Below are 26,338 nucleotides of genomic sequence, written 5' to 3' on the forward strand. Positions count from 1 at the left end.
TCCTGTGCTGACTGTGAGGTCAGCAGTTCTCTACCAAGTGAGGATCCAGCAGTGCAACATCCAACAGACAGCCATGCTGTGAGTGATGTGGCCTGTTTCACAGGTCACTGCCACGCACTAATTATCTCACCTTGCTTTCACAGGGACATCTGGGAAATAGCCGAGGGAGACCACGATCCAGGGCCTCAACTCAAGCCTCAAAGACACCTCAGAAGAGGAATCTGCTGAAACCTCAATTGAGGTGTTGCACCTTCTGTGATTGCATGGGAAGGTGCTGTGGGAAGGGGATGGGTTGAGGGTGATGAAGGAGTGGACCAGGGTGTCTCAGAGAGAACAGTCCTTACAGAATGTTGACGGAGGGGTGAAGGGAAGATGTGTTTGGTGGCAGCATCATGCTGCCCCTTTACCTCCTCCCTCCTCAGTGTCCAAGGCGCCAAACACTCCTTTCAGGTGGAGCAGCGCTTCACTTGCACCTCCTTCAATTTGGTCTACTTTATTCGGCTGCTCCCAATGCGGTCTCCTTTACATTGGGAAGACTAAACGCAGGCTGGGTGACCACTTTGCGGAACACCTTCGATCGATCTGCAAGCATGACCCAGACTTTCCTGTCACTTGCCATTTCAACTCACCATCTTACTCTCATGCCCACATGACCGTCCTTGGCCTGCTGCAATGCTCCAGTGAAGCCCAACGCAAACTGGAGTAACAGCACCTCATCTTCTGATTAGGCATTTCACAGCCTTCCAGACTTAACACTGAGTTCAACAACCTCAGACCATGAACTCTCTCCTCCACTGTGACCCCTTTTTTAATCCAATTTTTATTTATTTATTCTTTTTTTTGATTTATTCTTTAATTTATTCATTCATTTGTTTTATCCTTTTCCCTCAGTCATCCCTCCCTGCACTGGGCCAACTGTCACTTGTTTCTATATTGTGCTTTCACAGAACACTGACCCTTGTTCTGCTTTCAAAACCTGCTATCTTACCTTTATGCCACTATCAGCACCTTCTTTATTCTTTACCACTGCTATTAATACTCTCCTTGCCTTGTGTTCATGACACCTTTGTCAATTTTTCCTTAGCTGTCACCTATCCCTGACCTTTCATCTTGTTCCACCCCCTCCCAAACAATATAAAATCCATCACATCATATTTCTACTTCTCTTTAGCTTTGAAGGTGGGTCATCAGGACATTAACTCTTTTTCTATCTCCACAGATGCTGCTAAACCTGAGTTTTTCCAGTATTTTCTGTTTTTGTTTCAGATTTCCAGCATTCGCAGTATTTTGCTTCTATTTCAGCAGTTCTATAAACCCTCTCTCCCTCAGGCTATGACAGTCCTGATGTTGTAACTTTCCAGAGCTCCTTTTCAACCAGCCAACCAAAAACACCTCAACTCCTGGTTAGGCCATTTCTCGGAAAACTCCCAGCTCTTTAGCATCTCTGAGCTACTCACAGCTTTCCAGGTTTTAGATCTTTTAAGGCAATTTTCATTTTGCCTCCAAGAGCTTCTGCTCCTTTTCTGAAGTGATTCTGAAGCAAGTGTGAATGGAGGTGTTTGTACTTGAGGGAACTGCGATTTAAAAAAAATTCTGAAGCAAAGTTCAAGAAAAAATATCAAAACCAACAGGTTTTTTTTTGCAAGGAAGAATTTGAAGCCTGGGCTGCTCATTTCGGTGAAGAAAATGCCCATTTCTTCACTCTATGAGCTTATTTTAATTTTCTTTCAGTCACAGTCACAAGTCCTGTGTGATAGGCGAGCAACATAGCAGCAAGTGTGGGTTCACTGGGAGCTTAGCCGTGAACCTGCATATAGCTGGCTCAGGCCACAGAGTTATTTTTCACTGGAATGAAGCAGAAGTGGATGTCAGCAGCTTCCTGAGTGACAGAGCAGTTCTTTACAGGACCACATTGCTCACCTCGCTAGTATGATAAACAGGCTAGAAAAGGTGCCCTACACATTGTCTGTTTCACCTCCCTGGCCAGCAGGCCACAGCTGGCAAGGATCCCATCAACGCAGTTGCAAGTCAATCTCAAAATGAAAGCAAAGGTGACACCAGTCACTATTAGCACATGGAACATGCACAGCCTTATGGACAACACCACAGCTGACAGACCTGAGAGAAGAACTGCTCTTGTTGATAGACAATTGGCTAGGTACAACGTCCAGATGGCTGCCCTCAGGAAGATACTTCTACCTGAGGAGGATCAGCTCAACAAAATCGATGCAGGTTACGCATTTTTTTTTAGGGTGGCCATGGAAAAGAAGAATGGCACAAATCTGGCATAGGCTTTACTCTCATAAATCATCTCATCAGTAAGTTGACTTGCTTAATGATTGTCTGATGGCACTTAAAAAGCAACAGGCAAGCAACTCTCATCAGCGTGTATGCCCCTACCATGACCACCCGGACGAAGTCAAGGGTATGTTCTATGATAACCTCTGCTCCTTGATTGCTGCTGTATCAATGTTAGACAAGCTAATCATTCTTGGCAACTTCAGTGCAAGAGTTAGTGCAGATTACCAGGTGTGGGAAAAGGTCATTGGAAGAAACAGGTTGGCCGTTCTAATAGCAATGGTCACCTCTTGCTGAAGGTGTGTGCTGAGCATGAGCTCTTAATCACCACAGTTTTCCACCTCCTCAATCGCACCAAGACGTCTGGGATGCACACCCATTCTATGCATTGCCATCTAATTAACTATGTCATCACCAAGCAGAGGGACAGGCAGAATGTGCTTGTAACGAAGGCCATGTGTGACGCTGAGTGCTGGAGGGACGATCGTCTTACTATTTCAAAGCTAAACATCAAGATCTATCGCTCTAGCTGCCCCCAAGGCACGAAGGTCCTGGAGCATTTCAATGTCTCAAGAATCAAACAGGCAGTCATGAAGGAAACTGACTCGGAGAAGTTCAAGAGTCACCAGTCAGGCAACAGGTCAACACTGCTTACTGAAAAAGACCAAATCCTAGGAAGATGGGTAGAGAGCTTTAACCACATTCTCATTCAGCCTTCATCCATCAATGAAGAAGCAATCAACAGGCTGCCACAGGTGGCTATCAACTGCTGTTGGAAACATCAAACGCAAATAATTCTTGCCAGATGGCAAAGCTCCAGAAGCTGATGCTATCCCAACTGAGGTCAACAAGGCAGGAGGTCAATGCCTGGTCAAGAAGCTCACTGAACTCTTTCCAGTCTATGTGGCAGCAAGGAACCATCTCGCAAGAATACAAAGATGTCTCCATTGTCCACCTGTACAAGTAGAAAGGAACTTGTTAATCTTATGACAATCATAAAGGAATCTCACTTTTCTCCATCGCCAGCAAAATCTTCACCAGAAACATTTCTGAACTACTTAGTACAAAGTATCGACCAGGATGTGCTGACAGAGAGTTAGAACAGTTTCAGAAATGTTCAAGGAACCACAGACATGGTGTTTGCAGTTAGAAAGCTCCAGGAGAAATACAAAGAACAGAACATAAACCTCTATACCATGTTGATTGACCCACACAAGGTCTTTGACACAGTCAGCTGTGAGGGCCTTTGGAAAGTAATGAAGAAATCTGGCTGCCCTAAGAAATTCAACACAATGTTTTGACAGTTCCACGAAGGCTCACATGTCCTGGATTATGGTTACTAATAGGGTTAAACGGGCCTCTGTGTTAGTGCCAATCCTCTTTAGCGTGTTTTTCTCTGCCATTCCCTCCGAAGCCTTCTATGATGGTTACCCTGGCATCAAAATCAGATATCACATGGATGGAAAGCTGCTCAATCTCACATGGCTCCGAGCAAAGTCCAAGATCTCCAAGAATATACTTCACGATTTCCAGTGTGCATTAACATGGACTGCAGTGCTTCAAAAGATGGCTCACTATCACCTTCTCAAGGACAATAAGGGCTGGGCAATAAATGCTGGCTTTAGCCAGCAATGCTCACATCCCGTGAAAGAATATAAAAAAAACCTAACTGTCGGTCAGAGCTGAACATGCAAAGTAGCGTGGATTTGTTCTTCAATGCATGCAATTGCTTTGGGCTTACAATCAGCACAAAAAGAAAAAATGAAGTAACATACCAGCCTGCTCAGGAAAGCCCTATCTTGAGCCCAACGTCTAAACCATGGTCAGAACCCTGTCAGCAATGGATACGGTCACTTATCTTGACAGCGCATTCTCTTGAACTGTCTATATTGACAACGAGACAAATGGTAAAATGGCTAAGCAAGTGCAGCCTTCAGCAGGCTTCGAATATCAGTCTTGGGACAAAGAGGAGTGAGTCTCGCTACCAAACTGAAAGCGAATAGAGCAATAGTCCTGCTCTCTCTCCTCTATGCCTGCGAGACTTAGACTGTGTACATTGTCATACCAAGAAGTTCAATCACTTTCACTTGAGCTGCCTTTGGAAGCTTCTGAAGATCAGATGGCAGCATATACCAGACACTGAGTTGTTCACCTAAGCTGGCATGCCAAGCATTCACATCATGTTGAAACAGTCATAACTGAGTTGGGCTGCTCATGTAGCCAGACACCCATTACCAAAGCAAGTCTTCCAGGAAAAACTTGAGTGGGGTGCACTCTCATGGTGGTCAATAGAAGCACTACAAGATCACTCTGAAGGCTTAGCTTGAGGGTTTTGATATCAACTTCGAGTCCTGGAGAAGCCCGCCCAAGATTGCTATACCTGCGCAATCAAATAAAAAAAACAGTGCTTCGAAAGCAAACATTTTTCAGAAGCAGAAAGGAAATGCAAGTAGAAGAAATATCGAGCCAGTAACCCATCCAAAACTCAACTGTCTGTAGTACCCTGTCCTATTTGCAGTAGGGGAGACAATGGCATAATGGTACTGGCACTGGACAGTTATCCAGAGGCCCAGACTAATGGTGGAATTTAAAATTCAATTAATAAACATGGAACTGAAAGCTAGTCTCAGTAATGATGACCATGAGTTGTTGCAAAAACCCATCTGGTTCACTTGAGAAGGAAATCTGCTATCCTTACCTAGTCTGGCCTAAGTGTGACTCCAGACTGCAGCAATATGGTTGATTCTAACTGCTTTCTGAAATGGCCTAGCTAGACACTCAGTTCAAAGGCAATTAGGGATGGGCAATAAATGTTGTTTGTCCTTGTCAGTGATGCTCATGTCCTATGAAAGAATAAAGGAAAAAAGAAACTTTTGAGCACAGATCAAGCTTCGCAGTCACCCACTGGTATGTACCCAATGGAACCCTGCCACACAGTGCAGATGATGAACATGGTCATCTTCGCCTTGATGAACAACAAGACTGCGCCTAACTTGGAATTAGGCCTCTAAATGGGGATCATCTGAACGGTACTTGATTTCAGTTCAGGATGGGGCCTCAAAAATCAGGGATTTTAGTGGGTGCAGGAAGGTTGGGGCCGGAGCCCAGTGATCAGGGATCTAGGGGGCGGGACACATTTTTTTTTAAACAGTGTAGAGGGAGGCCATTTGGCCCTTTGTGTCTCCACCAGCTCTCTGAATGAGCAATTTGCTTAGTGCCATTCTTCCGCCTTCTACCCATAACCCTGTACATTATTCCTTTGCAAATAATGGTCTAATTTCCTTTTGAATCCCTCAGTTGAACCTGCCTCCATCACAATTCCAGGCAGCACATTCAAGATCTTAACCACTCACTGTGTGAAAAAGTTTTTCTCATATCGTTTTTACTTATTTTGCAAATTACCTTAAATTTGCACCCTCTCGATCCTTTCGTAAGTGAGGACAGTTTCTCCTTATCTATTTTGTCTAGACTCCTCATAATTTTGTATATCTCCATCAAATCCCTTCTCAGCCTTCTTTTCTCCAAGGGAAACAGTTCCAACTTCTCCAATCTATCTTCATAACTGAAATTCCTCCTCCCTGGAACCATTCATGTGAGTCTTTTCTGCACTCTCACTAATACCTTCACACCCTTCCTAAATTTTGGTGCCTAGAACTGGACACTCCAGCTGTGGCTGATAGTGTCTTATACAAGTTCAACATAACCTCCTTGTTCTTGTACTCCACACCCCTATTAATAAAACCTGGGCTACTGTATGTTTTTTTAACCGTGCTCTGAACCAGTCCTGCTACCTTCAACGACTTATGCACACACACACCAAGGTTCCATTGCTCCTGCACCCCTTTTAGAATTGAACCATTCATTTTATATTGTTTTGCAATGTTTTTCCTACCAAAAATGAATCACTTCACATTTTTTTGCATTGAACTTCATCTGCCACCTGTCCAACCATTCCACCAACTTGTCTATGTCCTTTTGAAGTTCTACACTACCCTCTTCACAGTTCACAATGCTTCCAAGTTCTGTACCATTCACAAATTTTGAAACTGTACTCTGTACATCAAGGTCTGAGTCATTAATTTATATCAAGAAAAGCAAGAATCCCAGCACTGGCCCCTGGGGAACTCCACTACAAACCTTCATCCAGCATGAAAAGCATCATTAACCATTACTCTGTTTCCTGTCACACAGCCAATCTTGTGTCCATGTTGCTGCTTTCCTTTTCATTCCATGAGCTGTAACTTTGCTAACAAGTCTGTGGCACTGTATCAAATGTCTTTTGGAAATCCATGTACACCATATCAACAGCATTGCCCTCATCAACCCTTTCTGTTACCTCTTCAAAAGACTCCAGCAAGATAAACATGATTTTCCCTTAAGAAATCTTTGCTGGCTTTCCTTAATTAACCAGTATTTGTCCATGTGACTATTAACTTTGTCTTGAATTATTGTTTCTGGAAGTTTCTGCACTATCAAAGTTAAACTAACTGAACTGTAGTTGCTGGGTTTATCACTACAGTCCTTTTTTTGAAAAAGGGTGCAATGCAAACTTGTCCAACCTTATCGCACGGGGGCCCCATTTCAATATTTCTCACACTCGGGGGTGGGGGGGGGGATGAGCAAATTTCAGAAAGATAACATTTGACACAACATCAGATGTGAATTTCAAAAGAAAAAAGCTGACGTATGAAAAGAAACAACTTACTGAGCAAAAAAAGTCACAACAATAAACTGATAATGAAAAAAATGAGGAATAAGTAAAGACAACCATTAGAGTGTGAAAGAGTGAGATTGTGTGTGTCAAGCTCACTCCCAGTCTCAGGGTGCTCACTCACTCACCCTCATCCCCTGTGAGAGTGGGTGAGAGTGCCTGTTGGTGTGTAGGGATGAGGGTGAATGAGAAACCTGAGACCGGGAGTGAGACAGACACACACTCTCCACTCCCTCACAACCCCCTCTCTCTCTCACACACACTCACCACCAGCCACTCACAATCACTCAACCACCCACCTTCCCTCCCTCACTCAACCACGCACCCACAATCACTCAGCCGCCCTCACACTCCCTCACTCATCCACCCTCCCTCACTAAATCGGCTGGGAGGGGTGGGGGTAGGTGTGATGAGAGTGGAAGAAAGACATGGAGCGAGGCCTGAGGCCAGTGGCATCCCAATGTGAGTGTCTGCCAAGGGATGGGCCAAGAATGGGGGGGGGAACGCGGGGAACAACTGGGGAAAGTGGGGAGAACTGGGGACAGCCGGGGGAAAGCAGCTGCAGCCAGGGCAGGACACCTGGAGCTGGGGGAAAGTGGCCAGAGCCACGGGAAAGCGTGGTGAGTGGAAGCCCCACACGCTCCAGAGTCTTTCACTCTACCTCCACATACTCGCATTTGCCAGTTTATGTTGCTCCTCCAATCACAGCCTGTTTCTCTCCAAGGTTTGTTGCTGATAGACTTAATAGTGACCCCTCTTACCGGAAATTTCAACAATCATTCAGGGGCCACACAGAGGGGCCTGTGGTCACAGGCCATGGGTTGGACAAGCCTGATGTAATGTCTGCAATTCTCCAATCCTCTGGCACCATCCTTGGGTCTAAGACTGAAAAATTATGGCCAGCCATTATGGACAAAAGGGAGCTTGGAGGTCAGGACCAAGAATTCAGGCATTAGGGCTTAAGGATAAGGAGCAATGCCAATCAGGAGGGTGGTTCAGGTGAATTGTCAGATTGGTTTGCCTTAATGAAACCTAAGATGGCACTGCTGGCTTCAAGCCACAAACCAATGTTACCACAGGAATCTCAAGAAGGCAACAGACCCCTTATTTGTACATGCAAAGAGTCCAATGCCTGCTTCCGGCCTGGGTAAAGGAAGCCTCTTGTTTTCCGATCAGCAGTTTTTCTTTTCCTGGAGAATAGCAGGTTTACGGAACAAGTGCTGATTGTTGCATATCTTTATCAAGGAGCTATATCGATTCCTGGTTGGAACAGAGATCACATCATACAAAAAGTAGGTGCCAAATAGTATAGGTGATAGGCAATCTGACTTTCTAATCTAGGTATCACCACCTCGAGCGATTGGTAGGGAATGTCTTTTTTTTTTGCCTAGTTAGTCTTGGAATTTTGATCTTAATTTCAACTTTCTCTGAAGATAAATGGGAATCAAGAATCGCTGGATGTGATCCATAAGGCATCATATCAGTATGGGGTAGGTAAGACAGACCAACTGGCTTGACTATGAGCAAAACTGAAGCAACCCTAATTATGAACACAACGTATTAAATAATATGGAGAAAGATAGTCTCTCTGCACGATGTTAAACCAGTTCATGAATCTATTCTTAGTTAACAGAGTGGTTATTTTGTTATGCATGCACAGAATCAAATTTCTCAACAGAAAGATAAATTGATAGACTTAACATTAAAATCGCTCGTGTTTTATTCAATGACACATAACTAATTGGTCAATATTAGCTGAACTTTGAGAGAGGTCTACATAATAATTGTAATCGCTGTTTGTATTAAGCATAACTGAAACATGAAACAAGATAAAATAGCATTACTTCCATCTTATTATTTTTCCTTATTCCAAGTAAATTTCACTAAAGTTATGAAAACTACCAACACTAACACTGTAGAGAGGAAGACAGAGTTAAAGGTTGAGTCCGTATGACTCTTCATTAGTTCTGAAGAATCATACAGACTTGAAACGTTAGCTCTGTCTTCCTTTCCACAGATGCTGTCAGGCATGCTGAGTTTTTCCGGCAATTTTTGTTTTTGATTCAGATTTCCAGCATCCAGAGTATTTTGCTTTTAACACTAATACTGTGTAGTTTCCAAATGATAAAGTTTAAATGCAAAATAGCATTTCAAAGGTTTTTATTCAATAAATATAAGGAAAAATGCAGTTTAATTCTCCGTCGAACACAGTGATATAGATGATATTAAGAAGTAGCTTACCGTTAAGTCTTTTTCAATTTCTTCATATAATTCAGATAGTTGTTCTTCCCGATTTTCTAATGCAGTACTTGCTTCATGGTACCGTTCTTGCCAATTTTCAAAGTATCCTTTGTCCAATTCTTTATATGCCAGGACTAATGTGCGTAAACCATCACCTGCAAACTCCTACAAGTAAAATTAAGCTATATCTCAGAATGACTGGTTATTTTACACACAAAAAAGCTTTTCAAAATAATCCAGTATTATTTGTTTTAAATTATTTCTTTTTGGAGCATTGGCCATAGCTGGGACTGCAGCCAATCCCTAACAACGATCGTTGCTGGAACTGGACACCTAGTTAAGTAGGGGGGGGGTGGTGTTTGCCAGCCAAGGTTTGAGGGCCAGGATAAGAAGGGCAGGGGGGGAACAAACAGGGGCTTGGGAGAGGGAAGAGTAGTATGCAGGGGAGGGGGACAGGGTACATTAGGGACGCCCCTCCCAAGGCTGTAACAAGGCCACCAGAGTTTACCTGACTCATTCACCATGTGGCCATTAATCTGGCCACTTAAAAGCATTCATTGGCTCAGGAGCGATTGAAACACCTGCCACCTCCCCTGTTGCTGTTTACCTCGGTGACGGGCAGGACATGCCTCCAATGTCAACCTATTTTATGCGGCCCCTCTGCCTATCAGCCTTTTCCAGGCTGGGGCACGGTTGAAATTCCAACCACATGACAGTCTAAAACATTTCTTCGGATTTCCTAATGGCTATCATTAGAGAAAACTATCTACCCCGTGTTTGAGTTTTGACTGGGTTAACAGCACTATTTGTGCTTGTGGGTTATGAAATCCAATAATGTTTTATTCTATACTAGCAGAAACCTGCAAAACATGTGGTCAAATTAGTATCCTTTTGCAACTGTACTTCTTTAAATAAAGCGTCTCTAGTTTTCTTTCATCAAAGACTTTTGAGAAACAAAGATTCTATTCCCTTGGAATCTACTTGTTGCAATTTCATCATCTATCAATGAAGAAAATAGCTTCCTAACTACCAATGTTGTTCATTAGGCTGGATTTAGGGGGTAGGAAACAGAGGTCGGGACCATTTCTGGATCCTGATCCTGCCACATGGAGAAATAGAAATGAGTCCTGAATTTCATGTGGGTGACCCCTTCATTGATATGGAGTCTGGTTTGGCAGCCAATTAGCAGCCCTGGAGGCAGAAATGGAGTATGGCCAACTTAACTGTGGGTCCAATTTAAATTCAGAATGGGAGCCATTATTGTGGCTGCCATATGAATGGTGAAAGTGCACAATGAAGATTGACAGAGAACTTTGGGCTGGATTTCTCACCTCAATGTCCCAGGAAAGCCAGGGCCTGGAACCCGGGACAGGGTAGCCCCTCATTTTTCAGACGCCAATCTTGAGGTAATGTGGGCACCTGTGAGGGTCAGGAGGGGAGTTCTCTTCCTGGAGGGTGGCAAGAGGGGGCCACCCACACAGACAAAACATGCCTGGGTAGAAATCACCACCACTGTGAGAGGCAAAAGAGCCAAGACAAGCTGTATCCAGAGCAGGAAAAGGTTCAATGCTCTGGCAAGATGGGTTACTGGTTATTCACTAAGCATGCTCAGGGTACCTGCTGTTCCTGAACATGGGAAGGGTGTGTGCTCAAGGTACTCACTGACTGCTCAGAATGACACTGAGCCATAGTGCTGCTGCAAACCTGCCAACATAGATTTATGTTATGATGTGGCAGATGATGTGTGCCAGGTGGATCAAATCCAGGAGGGGAACTTGATCTCGTGGTCACAACTGTTTTGCAATTTGTATTTTACTTTGAGATGCATGCCCTGAATTCAGAAGTAATAAGACTACCACCACTTCAGAGGTTTTTAGGAAACTAAATTAAACATTTATTAAAAGATTTCAAGCATATATATAGGTCTACAAATTACTACTATATTAACTCCTAAAACCCCTAATGAATCTGGCTTCCAGTTACACCTCCATTAGGGCAACAGTAAAAAAAAACAGGTAGATTTAAACAAACCCAGGCTAAACAACATGATACCCTGGACAATGATGTTCAAAATGAGTTCTTTCAGCTTCGGTTCCTATAGACAGCAACTCAATGCACTGAAGCTGCCAGCTTTTCACACTTGTTAGATCTTAGAATACCTTCTCCCTTTTGACACATAGCCTCATCTCCTTTATGCATGTTTCTCCCTTTTTAATGCAAATTCCATTGTTGTTGCCTTGAGAAGGTGGTGGTGCGCTGCCTTCTTGAACTGCTGCAGTCCAAAGTGTAGGTACACCCACAGTGCTGTTAGGAAGGGAGTTCCAGGATTTTGACCCAGTGACAGTGAAGGAATGGTGATATATTTTCAAGTCAGGATGGTGAGTGACTTGGAGGGGAACTTCCAGGTGGTGGTGTTCCCATCTATTTGCTGCCCTTATTCTTCTAGATGGCAGTGGTTGTGGGTTTGGAAGCTGCTATCTAAGGAGCCTTGATGAGTTCCTGCAGTGCATTTTGTGGATGGTACACATAGCTGCCACTGTGCGTCGGTGTTGGAGGGAGCGAATGTTTGTAGATGGGGTGCCAATCAAATGGGTTGCTTTGTTCTGGATGGTGTCAAGCTTCTTGAATGTTTTGAGATGCACTCATCCAGGCAAGTGAAGAGCATGCCATCAAACTCCTGACTTGTGCCTTGCAGATGGTGGATAGGCTTTGAGAAGTCAGGAGGTGAGTTACTCGTCCTAGCCTCTAGCCTGCTCTTGTAGCCACAGTATTTATATGGCTAGTCCAGTTCAGTTTCTGGTCAATGGCAACCCCCATGATGTTGTTGATAGTGGGGGATTCAGTGATGGTAGTGCCACTGAACATCAAGGGGCGATGGTTGGATTCTCTCTTGTTGGAGATGGTCATTGCCTGACACTTATGTGGCGTGAATGTTGCTTGCCACTTGTCAGCCCAAGCCTAGTTATTGTCCAGGTCTTGCTGCATTTGGACATGGACTGCTTCAGTCCCATTGACTCCAGTTTTGCTGGGGCTCCTTGATGCCACACTTGGTCAAATGCTGCATTGATATCAAGGGCAGTCACTCTCACCTCACCTTAGGAGTTCAGCTCTTTTGTCTGAACCAAGGCTGTAATGAGGTCAAGAGCTGAGTGGCTCTGGCGGAACCCAAACTGGGAGTCAGTGAGCAGGTTATTGCTAAGCAAGTGCCGCTTAATAGCACTGTCGATGATCCCCTCCATTACTTTACTGATTATCGAGAGTAGACTGAAGGGGTGGTAATTGGCCGGGTTGGATTTGTCCTGCTTTTTGTGTACAGGACATAACTGGGTAATTTTCCACATAGCCAGGTAAATGCCAGTGTTGTAGCTGTACTGCAACACCTTGGCTCGGGGCTCAGCAAGTTCTGGAGCACAAGTCTTCAATACTATTGCTGAAATATTGTCAGGGCCCATAGCCTTTGCAGTATCCAGTGCCTTCATCCGTTTCTTGATATCACGTGGAGTGAATCGAATTGGTTGAAGACTGACATCTGTGATGCTGGAGACCTCCGAAGGAGGCCAAGATGGATCATCCGCTTGGCACTTTTGGCTGAAGATCGCTTAGCTCTGTCTATCACTTGCTGCTTATGCAATTTGACACACATGTAGTCCTGTGTTGTGGCTTCACTAGGTTGACACCTCATTTTTAGGTATGCCTGGTGCTGCTCCTGGCATGTGCTCCTGCACTCTTCATTGAACCAGGGCTGATCCCCTGGCTTGTTGGAAGAGTGGGAGATATGCCAAGCCATGAGGTTACAGATTGTGTTCAAGTACAGTTCTGCTGCTGAAGCTGATGGCCCACAGCACCTCATGCATGCACAGTCTTGAGTTGCTAGATCTGTTCAATATCTATAGCACGATGGGTTTTGAACAACAATCAACAATGGTTCCATGGTCATCATTAGACTTTTAATTCCAGGTTTTTATTGAATTCAAGTTCCACCTTTGGGATTCAAACCTGGATCCCTGGGGTATTACCCTGGATCTCTGGGTCTGGATTACTTTCCAGCGATAATACCACTACTTCATCGCCTCCCATAAGTTACATGGTTACATTCTTACTTTTGCACTATGTTATGCGGAACATAATAAATCTAGGATAAAGGAGAAACCATGTACTATGAAAAGATTTATATTATCAGTAGCCTTTAGGAAAAATAAACACACTGTTTAAAATTAACACACTGGTTCTTCTGGCTAGGTGTAACATCTTACCATCTCTTGGAAATTTAAACTAACTTAATTTATCTAAAAATACAAATTTTCCTTGCACCACACATTCTAAAACTTCAGCCCTGTTTACGTATTTAGTATTTCAAATCTAGCTTCTTATTGATCCATCCAGACCAGCTATCTCCAATTCATAGTGCAAAAGTAAGAATGTAACCATGTAACTTATGGGAGGCGATGGCGTAGTGGTATTGTCGCTGGAAAGTAATCCAGACCCAGAGATCCAGGGTAATACCCCAGGGATCCAGGTTTGAATCCCAATGGTGGAACTTGAATTCAATAAAAACCTGGAATTAAAAGTCTAATGATGACCATGGAACCATTGTTGATTGTTGTTCAAAACCCATCGTGCTATAGATATTGAACAGATCTAGCAACTCAAGACTGTGCATGCATGAGGTGCTGTGGGCCATCAGCTTCAGCAGCAGAACTGTACTTGAACACAATCTGTAACCTCATGGCTTGGCATATCTCCCACTCTACCAACAAGCCAGGGGATCAGCCCTGGTTCAATGAAGAGTGCATTCCACTCATGTACACATACACACAGAGAAACTATCCTACCTTCACAATAATATTATCAAAATTATTATATGACATATATGAACATGAATTGGAGAAGATGCCATTGCACATAGACTCAACAGTGCATTATCATGCGTTCTCTTTTGTTCTTGCAGGGGAAACTGGCACCTAATGCCTGAGAGAAGGCCTGATGGGTGGAAGGGCACCCTTTCTGCCTATAATACAGCAGTGGACAAGCAGGCGATAAAATTAGTCAGGATTCCAAGCCAGTGGGAATTTGGTACTGGACACACATGGTGCAGGTGGCGATTTCCAAGGGCTATACGTTCATCATGGGGATGCATTTCACCCCATCTGACAGCAGTTTTTTTATTTATTTGTTCATAGGGTGTGGGTGTCAGTGGCTATGTCAGCATTTATTGCCCATCCCTAATTGCCCTTGCTCAGAGGCCTGTGGGTCTGGAGTCACATGTAGGCCAGACCAGGTAAGGACAGCAGATTTCCTTCCCTAAAGGGCATTATGAACCAAGGTTTTTACAACAATCAGCAATGATTTCATGGTTATCATCAGATTTTGCCATGGTGGGATTTGAACCCAGGTACCCAGAGTCTTTGGAATATTAGTCCAGTGACAATACCACCACGCCACCACCTACCCACACATTGAGAAGCTTCATCACCGCAGAGGCCTCAGCTTTCCAAGGCTAGCTCTCATGATCTCATCTTGTGTCTCCCATAGCTGGAGATGTCCAACCCATGGAGAGATGGTGCAGGAGGGAGGGTTTTAGATTCCTGGGGCATTGGGACCGTTTCTGGGGGAGGTGGGACCTGTACAAGTTGGACGGGTTACATCTGAGCAGGAACGAGACCAACATCCTCATAGGGAGGTTTGCTAATGCTGTTGGGGTGGATTTAAACTAAATCGGCAAGGGGATGGGATCCTGAAAAGTAGTTCAGAGGAGAGAGAAGCTGAGGTGGAATTAGAAGTTAAAACGTTAGTGAGTGAGTCTGGAAGGCAGAGGAAACATAGGCGAGATAAGAAAGAAGTGAGTTTAGCAAGGTTAAATGGAATATATTTAAAGCAAGGAGCCTGAGGAATAAGACAAGATGAGCTGAGGGCACAGATAGACACGTGGGAGTATGGTATCATAGTTATGACCAGTATTTGGCTAAAAGAAGGACAGGATTGGCAGCTCAACATTCCTGCTTATAAAGTATTCAGACGAGATAGGGAGGGGGATAGAAGAGGAGAGGGGGGTGCTGCAATATTGATCAAGGAATCATTTATAGCAGTGAGGAAGGATGATATCTTGGAAGGATTATCAAATGAGGCCATATGTAGAAGTAAAAAATACAAAAAGGTGCAAACACACTGTTGGGTGTGTACTATAGACCCCCAAACAGTTAGGGAGAGATAGAGGATTGAATTTCAGAAGTGTAAGAATAATAGGGCAGTAATAGTAGGAGATTTTAACTATCCAAATATAAACTGGGATAGTCTTAGTGTGCAAGTAGGGAGAGAGCAAAATTCTTAAGTTGCAGGAGAACTTTTTTAGCCAGTACATAGAATGCCCAACAATGGACCGGACAGTTCTGGATCTAATATTCGGAAATGAGCCTGGGCAGGCGGAAGGCTTATCAGTAGGGAAGCATTTTGTCGATAGTGACCATAACTCAGTTAGATTTAGGATAGTTATGAAAAGGATAAGGTTGGGCCAGAAATAAAAGTTCTAAACTGGGGAAAGGCTAATTTTACTAACATGAGATACAATTTGGCCCAAGTGGATTGGGAGCAGCTACTTGCAGATAAACCTGTGTCAGAGCAGTGGGATGCATTCAAGGAGAAAATCACAAGAGTACAGGGCAAATATGTTCCCGTAAAGACAAATGGGGGGACCAAGTCTGGAGAACCCTGGGTGTCAAGGGACATAAAGGTTAGGATTAAGAAAAAAAAAGCAAAGCTTATTGAGGGCTCAATACGGCAGAGTCTCGAGGCAGGGCGTGGGAGGGGACCTTAAAAAGGAAATTAGGAAAGCTAAGAGAGTGCATGAGAAAGCATTGGTGGGTAGAATAAAGGAAACCCCAAAGGAGTTTTTTAAAAATATATAAGAGCAAGAAGATAATTCGGGAAAGAGTAGGACCAATTAGGGGCCATAGAGGTAATGTGTGGACCCGGAAGATGTGGGTACAGTCTTCAATAAATACTCTGCATTGGTCTTCACAATAGAAAAGGATGACACAGGTATAGACATCAGGGTGTAGGACTGTGAAATATTAGAGGAAATTAACATAAAGAGAGAGAGAGGAGGTAATAACGGGTTTGCTGGCCTTAGAAGTGAATAAATCCACAGGCCCAGATGAGATGTAGCCCAGGCTGTTGAGGGAGGCTAAGAAACAGATATCAGAGGCCCTGGCAATAATTTTCAAATCCTCTCCAGCCACAGGTGAGGTGCCAGAGGACTACTAACGTTGTCCCTTAATTAAAAAAGGGAGGTAGGGATCGACCAGGAAATTACTGGCCAGTTAGTCTAACCTCAGTGATGAAGTTACTAGAAAGAATTCTGAGGGATAGAATATATCTACACTTGGAGAAACATGGATTAATCAAGAATAGTCAACATGGGTTTGTTAAGGGAAGGTCGTGTTTGAAAATTTGATCGAATTTTTTGAGGAGGTAACCAGGAGCTTTGATGAGTGTAATGCATTTGATTTGGTTTACATGGACTTTAGCAAGGCTTTTAATAAGGTTGCTGATGGCAGACTGGTCAAGAAAGTAAGCGCGCATGGGATCCAAGGCAAAGAGGCATGTTGGATCCAAAACTGGTTGAGAGGCAGGAAGCAGAGGGTGAAAGTAGAGGGATGCTTCTGTGACTAGAAGTCTGTTTCCAGTGGGATTCCACAGGGCTGAGTGCTGGGGCCCTTGCTGTTTGTGGTGTACATAAATGATTTAGACTTAAATGTAGGGGATATGATCAAGAAGTTTGTGGGTGACATGAAAATAGTGGTAAATAGTGAGGAGGATAGCTGTAAACTGCAGAAGGTTGTTGAAGGATTTCAATGGACTGGCCAGGTGGGCAGAGCAGTGGCAAACGGAATTCAACCTGGAAAAGCGTGAGGTAATGCACATGGGGAGGGCTAACAAGGCAAGGGATTACACTATGAATGGTAGGACCCTAGAAAGTACTGAAAATCAGAGGGACCTTTGTGTGCATATCCACAGATCCTTGAAGGTAGCAAGGCAGGTAGATAAAGGAGGTTAAGAAGACATTTGGGATATTTACCTTGATTAGCCAAGGCGTAGAATACAAGAGCAGGGAGATAATGCAGGAACTGTATAAAACACTGGTTGGGCCACAACTGGAGTACTGCGTGCAGTTCTGGTCACCACATTATAGGAAGGATGTGATTGCGCTGGAGAGGTTGTAGAGGAGATTTACCAGGACGCTGCGGGACTGGAGGGTCTGAACTACGAGGAAAGGTTGGATGGGCTTGGATTGTTTTCCTTGGAGCAGTGAAGGTTGAGAGGGGGCCTGATAGAGGTGTACAAGATTATGAGGGGCAAGATAAGGTGGATGGAAGGCACTTTTTCCATTAGTAGAGGGGTCAAGGTAGAAGGCTAAGAGGGGAGTTATGGAGAAACTTTTTCACCCAGAGGGTGGTGGAAGTCTGGAACTCACTGCCTGAAAGGCCGCTTGAGTCAGAAACTCTTGTAACATTTAAGAAGTATTCAGTTATTCACTTGTGCTGCCATAGCCTCCAGAGCTATGGGCCAGGCACTGAAAAATGGGAATCATGTAGTCAGGTCTTTGTTGACTGGTGTGGACACGATGGGCCAAATGGCCTCCTTCTGTGCTGTAATAAGTCTATGAGCACCATCCACCAGTGCTGATATTCTGATTCTGGTGGATCCTCTCCGACGCTTAGATGGGATGGCACTGGGTGAGGAGCATGGCACAATTGTGCAGGAGGAGGTGTCAAATACAGAGGCACCTGCAGTCAGTTCCCTCCCGTGGAGCAAGGACAGGCATAGCCTTGCTCGGGTACATATGCAGAACTTCAGTGGTTCAACGACAGAAGGCTCTATCTAGACCAGCAGCAGCAGCAGAAGTGCTTCCATATGTTGGAGTTCCTGAGGCAGTATGGAATCATGGGCTGAGCACATGAGCTCCTCTATGGAGAGAGTGGACAATCTCAGAGATCCATATGTGGCAGCACTTGGAGTGCATGCAAAGACTATGTATTGATGTCCACAGGATGCATGCCACACTATACAGCTTGCACCAGTCAGTGGTGCAGGTGGTGCAAAAATGGTTGGCAGGGATGCCAGTTGTGCCCCAGCTGGTGTTTCTCTCCATCCATCTGAAGAGCCTGGCAAGGGTTGAGGATGTGACTGAGGAGGATGAGGGTGCTGCTCCTCACAGGGAGCCTTCAACATTCTCGGCTTCCTTGGTTTCTTTGACAGTGGAAACATCTGTGCAGCATGTCCAAATGACGGAGGATGGCCAGCAGTGATGCAGGTGAAACACCTCCACGACAAGGATGACCTCCAGATGCACCTCAGCTGCAAGCCAAGTGAACAGGCTGCCCACGCTTCCTTCGAGGCCTCAGGAAGTGCATCATATAGAAATTGTCAAGCAGGAAGGACAGAGCACTGAGTGGGTCACTAGATTGTATTCTTGCTGTAACCCTGCACTGTTAATATCTAAATAGTCATACTTGTAAATACATGTTTGAGACTCCTTTTAATGACAGGACAAGAGAAGATATATGAAGTGTGAAGTAGGGTAAGGGTTCATCAAAGATGATGGCAAATCCTCTGTGCTCATTCTTGGTGTAAGAGCTCAGATGTTCCAGACTGCATCTTCAATGGAAGTGTTAGCACATGTACCTCAGAGTTATTTCCACATCATGTCCTTCATCCAAAGTCAGAGAGGCTCAGCTGAAATATTCTAGAATAAGATGATCCCTGACATTCATGTTATCCTGACACCTTCGCATCCCACGTGCGCCCATTCACCTGTGCAGCTAGTGCAGCTCAGTGTTCTGCATCCTCTCCCTCAAACTCCTCTTCCTTCTCTTGCTTCCCCAATGAGCTGTTTCCTTCCAGGGCCTCACCATCATCAAGGTCCTCACCTCTCTGCAGGACCATATTATGGACAACACAGCAGATCACTACAATAGATGAAAGACTGTTGCAGGTGTATATTGTAGTGCGCCACTTGAGTGGTCCAGGTATCAGAAATGCATCGTCAGAAGCCCCCTGGCCTTTTCAGTGGTTGTCCTACCGTTCAGGTGGTATTGGTTATTTTCTCTTATTATCCATCTAAGGGCATTGGGGGCTGGTGCAGGGATTGAATGAAGAGTTGTGGCAGCCTGGATTGGCAGGGGATGAAAGAGTGATGACAGCAGCTGGGAAAGCAAGCGCACACATGGGAGAAGCTTTTTTTGTGGTCGCTGTCCAGCTGAATGTTGAGAGGGTGGAAGTCGTTCCTGCTGCTGCATCTCTCTGGGCAGTCTTTGGGTACATTGATGGCCACATGGGTGCAAATGAAGTTGCCCAATGCCAAGGCAAATCCAGAAATGGCAGAAGACCCACTATCCTCTGTGCCTGTAAGGCTGCATCTGACGTGAAATGCATGTTCAGCCCTGGTGAATTGTGCAACCATAACCTGTGAGATGTCGTGGTGTGCTGCCATTTGTAAGGTGTCACAAAGATCTGCAGATGATCCTTGGAAGGAGCGAGAAGTAAAGAAGTTTAAAGTTATCTTGACTTTGATGGCTACTGGCAGAGCATGGTGACCAGTGGTGCAAAGTGTGAGGTTTTCGGCAATGAGATCACAGATGTCTGTGACCAGCTGCCTAGAGAGTCATAATCTGCTGCGGCACTGGTTCTCAGACATCTCTAGATAGCTCTGACTTCGCCAGTGTATCCTATGCTGAGGATATGGCCTCTGTGTCTTTCCTATCCCTCTCTCTCTCCTATACGAACGTACAAACTAGAAGCAGGAGTAGCTACTCGGCTCTTCAAGCCTGCTCTGCCATTCAGTAAGATCATGGCTGATCTGACTGTAACCTCCCACCTATCCCCTGATAACCTTTCACCCTCTTGTTAATCAAGAATCTATCTAGCTCTTCCTTAGAAATATTCAAAGACTCTGCTTCCACTGCCTTTGGAGGAATACAGTTCCAAATACTCTTGACACTATGAGAGAAAAAATTTCTCCTCATCTGTCTTAAATGAGGGACCCCTTATTTTTAAACCATGACCCCTAGTTCTAGGTTCTCCCACAAGAGGAAGCATTCTCTCCACATCCAGCCTGTGAAAACCTCTCAGGATCTTGAAGGCTTCGACCAAGTCATCTCTTACTCTTCTAAACTCCAGTGCATACAAGCCTAACCTGTCCAACCTTTCCTCATAAGACAACCCACCCATTCCTGGTATTCGCTTAGTAAACTTCCTCTAAACTACTTCTAACAAATCTACATCTTTCCTTAAATAAGGAGACCAGTACTGTACACAGTACTCCAGATGTGGTCTCACCAGTTCCCTGTCCAGCTGAAGCATAATCTCCATACTTTTGTATTCAATTCCCCTCGTAATAATCAATAACATTCAATAAGCTTTCCAAATTACTTGCTGTACCTGCATACTAGCCTTTTGTGATTCATGCAGTAGGACACTCAGATCCCTCTCACCATTTAGATAATATGCTTCTTTTTTTCCTTCTTGCCAAAATGGACAATTTCACATTTGCCCCCATTATACTCCTTTGCCAGGTCTTTGCCCACTCACTTAACCTAACTACATCCTTTTATAGCCTCCTTACGTTCTCTTCACAACTGACTTTCCTACCCATCTTTGTGTAATCAGCAAACTTGGCAACTATTCCTTCGGTCACTTCATCCAACTCATTTATATAAATAGTAAAAAGTTGAGGCCGCAGCACTGATTCCTGATGTTAAGTTAACTGGCCTGTAGTTTCCTGCTTTCTGCCTCCCTCCCTTTTTGAATATTGATGTTATATTTGCTATTTCCCAATCTAATGGAACGTTCCCTGAATCCAAGGAATTTTAGAAAATTAAAACCAACACATCAACGTTTTCACCAACCACTTCTTTCAAGACCCTAGGATGGAGTTCATCAAGATCTGGGGATTTGTCAGCCCGCAGCTCCAACAATTTGCTCAATACCACTTCTCTGGTGATTATAATTTCCCTGAGTGCCTACCTCCCTTCCATTTACAGCTATTTCTGGGATGTTACTCATATCCTCTATTGTGAAAACTGATGCAAAATATATGTTCAATTCATCTGTCATCTCCTTACTTTCCATTATTAGTTCCCCAAACTCAATTTCCATAGGATCAATGCTCGTTTTGTTAACTCTTTTCTTATTTAATTATCTATAGAAACTGTTACAATCCATCTTTATCGTTCCAGCTAGTTTTCTCTCGTACTCTAATTTTTCCCTCTTTATTAATCTTTTTGTCATTCTTTGCTGTTCTTTATATTCTGTCCAGTCTTCTGACCTGCCACCCAGCTATGCACAATTATTTCCTTAAGATTGATACTGTCTTTAATTTTTTTAGTTAACCACTGATATTGGGCTCTCCCCTTGGAAGTTTTCTTTCTCATTGGAATGTATCTATTCTATGTATTCTGAAATATCGCCTTAAATATCCACCACTGCATCTCTTTGGACCTATCCCTCAACCTCATTTGCCAGTTCACATTAGCGAGCTCTGCTTTCATGCCCTCTGAAAGGCCCTTATTTAAGTTTAAAATACTAGTCCTGGGCCCACTTCTCTCTTCCTCAAAATGAATATAAACTTCAAGCATATTATGATTGTTGCTACCTAGGGGTGACTTCACTATGAGGTTAGCAATTAATTTCATCTCATTGCACAGTACCAGGCCTAGAACAGCCTGCTCTCTGGTTGGTTCCAGAACGTGCTGTTCCAAAAAAGTATCCCGAAAACATTCTATGAAATCCTCAGCTAAGCTACCTTCACCCATCTGATTTTTCCAGGCCAACTATAGATTAAAATCCCCCATGATCAGTGTTGTACTTTTCTAACAAGCTCCCATTATCTCTTCCTTTATATTCTGTCCTACCGTATAGTTACAATTACAGCACTCCACAAGTGACTTTTTGCCTTTATCATTTCTCATCTCAATCCAAACTGCTTCTACATTCTGGTTCCTGAACTTAGGTCTCCCCTCTCTAATGTGCTAATACTATCTTTAATTCACAGAGCCATCCCTCCACCTTTTACTAGCTTCCTGTCCTTCCTAAATGTCACATACCCTTCAACATTCAGGTCCCAATCTATGTCATTCTGCTGCCATGCTTCTGTAATGGCTATCAAGTTGTACTTATTTATTTCTATTTGCGCTCTCAGTTCATCTGTTTTGTTTCAAACGCTACGCGCATTTAGGTACAGGGCCTTTAATTTAAACATAGAAACAGAGATTAAGAGCAGGAGTACATCATTTGGCCCTTTAATTCTGCCCTGCCATTCAATATCATGGCTGATCCTCTGTCTCAATGCTGTACTACCACACTCTCCCCAAACCCCTTGATGCCTTTAGAGCCCAGAAATCTATCTATTTCCTTTTTAAAATAAATTCGGTGACTTGGCCTCCACAGCCTTCTGTGATAGAGAATTCCATTGGTTCACCACCCTCTGAGTGAAGAAGCTTCTCCTTATCTCCTAAATGGTTTACCTCGTATCATGAAACTGTGACCCCTTGTTCTAGACTCCCCAGCCAAGGAAAAGATCATCCCCATATCCAGTCTGTCCAGCCCCATCAGAATTTTATGTTTCAATGAGATTCCTCTCATTCTTCTAAACTCCAGTGAATACAGTCCTGGTCAGCTCATTCTCTTCTCATACGACAATTCTCCTATCCCAGGAATCAGTCTGAAGAACTTTTGCTGCACTCCCTCTATGGCAAGTATATACTTTCTTAGAGGCCAAACCTGCACACAGTACTCCAGGTGTCATCTCACCAAGGCCCTGTACAGCTGCAGGAAGACATTTTTGCTCCTGTACTCAAGTCCTCTCGCAATGAAGGCCAACGCACCATTTGCCTTCTTAACTGCTTACTGCACCTGCATGCTTGCTTTTAGTGATTGGTGTACAAGGACACCCAGGTCCCTTTGTACATCAACATTTCCTAATCTATCACCCTTTGAACCTAAATCTAAATCACCTTGAAGCATCTAAACGTTCTCCTCATCGCTCACATTCCCACCAAGTTTCGTGTTGTCAGCAAACTTGGAAATATTACATTCGGTTCCCTCATCCAAATCATTGATATATATTGTGAATAGCTGGGGCCCAAGCACTGATCCCTCTGGTACCCCACTAGGCACTGCCTGTCACTCCGAAAAAGACCCAGTTATTTCTACTCTTGTTTCTTTTCTGCTAACCAATTCTCAATTCATGCCAATATATACCCCCGATCCCATGTGCTTTAATTTTACACACTAACCTCTTATGTGGGACTTTATCAAAAGTTTCTGAAAATCCAAATACAACACATCTACTGGCTCTCCCTTATCTATTTTGCTAGTTACATCCTCAAAGTACTCCAGTAAGTTTGTCTAACTGATTTCCCTTTCATAAATCCATGTTGGCTTTGTCTAATCTTGTTGATATTTTCTAAGTGTCCTGTTATCACATCCTTTATAATAGACTCTAGCATTTTCCCTACTACTGAGGTTAGGCTAACCAGTCTGTAATTCACTGTTATCTCTCTCACTCATTTTTTAAATAGTGGTGTTGCATTTACCACCCTCCAATCTGCCAGGACTGTTCCACAATCTACAGAATTTTCGAAGATGGCAACCACTATTTCCATGGCCACCTCCTTTAGTAGCCGGGGATGTAGATTATCGAGCCCTGGGATTTTATCGGCTTTCAGTTCCATTAATTTCTCCAGCACTATTGTTTTAATAATACTTTTTTTCTTCACTTCCTTCTTCTCACTAAATCCTTTGTTTTCTAGTATTTCTGGCAAGTTCTTTGTGTGTTCCTCTGTGAATAAAGAACTAAAGTAATTGTTTAATTACACTGCCATTTCCTTGTTCTCTATTATAATTTCTCCCTCTTCGGACTGTAAGGGACCTACATGTGCCTTCACTAATCTTATTCTTCTTATAAACTTACAGACGCTTTTACAGTCCGCTTTTATGTTCCTTGCAAGTTTACTCTCATACTCTATTTTTCCCCTCATTGGTCCTCCTTTGCTGAATTCTGAACTGCTCCCAATCCTCAGGATTGCTACTTTTTCTCCAACTTTATATGATTCCTCTTTGGATCTAATACCACCCTTAATTTCTCTTCCTCGCCATGGTTGGGCCACTTTTCCTGTTGCGCTTTAGCACCAAAAAGGACTGTATAACTGTTACAATGTACACATTAGTTCCTTAAATATTAGCCATTGTCTACCCACCGTCATACCTTTTAAAGAAGTTCCCAATCTATCTTAGCCAGCTCATGCCTCACACCTTTGCAGTTTCCTTTGTCTAGGTTTAGGACCCTAGTTTCAGATTGGGCTACTTCACTTTCCAACCTAATGAAGAATTCTACCATGTTATGGTCACTGTTCCCTAAAGGACCCCACACAACAAGATTATTAATTAACCCCTTCTTATTGCACAATACCAATAGCCTGTTCTCTAGTTGGGTCCTCTATATACTGGTCTAAAAAAAAACTATCTCATACAGATTTCAGGAATTCATCTGCCACAGTATTATTGCTAAATTGCTTTGCCCAGTCTGTATGTAGATTGAAGTCACCCATGATTACTGTAGCACATTGTTACATGCATCTTAAATTTTCTGTTTAATGCCATTCCCTACCTTATCACGTGTGTTTGGAGGCCTATAGACAACTCCCACCAATGTTTTCCATAGCTTATTGCTTCTTAGCTCCACGCAGACTGATTCTACATCTAGATTTTCTGAGCCAATATCCTCACACTATCACACTGATTTCATCCTTACCTAACAACGCCACACCACCTCCTTTTCCCTGTCTGTCCTAAATATTGAGTACGGGTGGATATTCAGTACCCAGCCTTGGTCACCCTGCAGCCACGTCTCTGTAATCGCAATCGTATTGTATCCATTTATAGCTATTTACACTGTTAATTTGTTTGCCTTATTGTGACTGCTCTGTGCATTCAGATACAGCGCCTTTAGATTTGTCTTTTTTAACATTTTTTGCGCTTTTTTTGTACCAAGGCCTTATTTGTTGTTGTTACCTTATTTGCCCCTGTTTCCTCTGCCTTCCACTTTTGCTTTCTACTTTTCTGTCTTTTATTCCTATCTTTATTTCCTGCTCATGTTTCCCCTCTCAGGTTCCCATCACCCCTGCTATTCTAGTTTAAACCCTCCTCCACAGTACTAGCAAATATCCCTTTGAGGATACTGCTCCCAGTCCTGCTGGGGTGCAAACCGTCCAGCTTGTACAGGTCCCATCTTCCCCAGACTCAGTCCTCAATCTCTCAGGAATCCAATTCCCTCCTTCCTACACCACCTTTCCAGCCACACAATCATCTAGTCTATTTTCCCATTTCTGATCTTGCTACCACATGGCACAGAGCGTAATCCTGAGACTACTACCTTTGTGGTCCTGCTTTTAATTTATTTCCTAGCTCCCTATATTCTGCTTTCAGGGCCTCATCCCTCTTTTTACCTCCAGCATTGATACTGATTTGGACCATGACCTCTGGGCTGTTCACCCTTCCCCTTCAGAATGTCCTACAGCCGTGCAGTGACATCCTTGACCCTGGCACCAGGGAGGCAACATACAATCCTGGTATCATGTCTGCAACCGCAGGGAACTGCCTAGTCCTTTTACTTTGTTGGCTATCACCTATTCCTTTTCTGCCTGTGCATTCTTTATCTGCGCTGTGACTACCTCACTGTACGTGCTATCCACGAAGACCTCATCCTTGCAGATGCTCCACAGTGACTCCAGGCACAGCTCCAACTCTGAAATGTGGATATTGAATAGCTACAGCTGGAGACACTACACATGGTCGTCCTGGACACTGCAAGTGTCCCTGCCTTCCCATATTGCACAGGAGGAACATTCCACTTGGCCCAGCTGCCCTGCGATGACTTACCCTTAAATTACTCCTTTTACTGTTACTTCCTCTAGTTTAGAGGATATTAAGGGCAGAAGAAATACTTACCAGATCCTACTTACCAAAGTCGCTGCTTTTCTTACTGAGGAAAGATAAAAAGTGAGACGGTCCTTCCTTTCCTCTTCACTGAAC

At 43.8% G+C, this 26,338-nt stretch overlaps 1 protein-coding gene across 1 annotated transcript in view; it reads right to left on the reverse strand.

Annotated features, from left to right (window-relative positions):
• atp8b5b (ATPase phospholipid transporting 8B5b) overlaps positions 1–26,338 on the reverse strand; it is a 306,737-nt gene that overhangs the window by 116,624 nt on the left and 163,775 nt on the right. The window contains exon 17 of the mRNA XM_041183329.1: positions 9,251–9,415. Coding sequence (XP_041039263.1) covers positions 9,251–9,415 — 165 coding nt within the window. The remainder of the gene's footprint in view (positions 1–9,250; positions 9,416–26,338) is intronic.

This window comes from Carcharodon carcharias, chromosome 1 (assembly GCF_017639515.1).
Source record: "Carcharodon carcharias isolate sCarCar2 chromosome 1, sCarCar2.pri, whole genome shotgun sequence".
In the NCBI taxonomy this organism is placed as follows: domain Eukaryota; kingdom Metazoa; phylum Chordata; class Chondrichthyes; order Lamniformes; family Lamnidae; genus Carcharodon; species Carcharodon carcharias.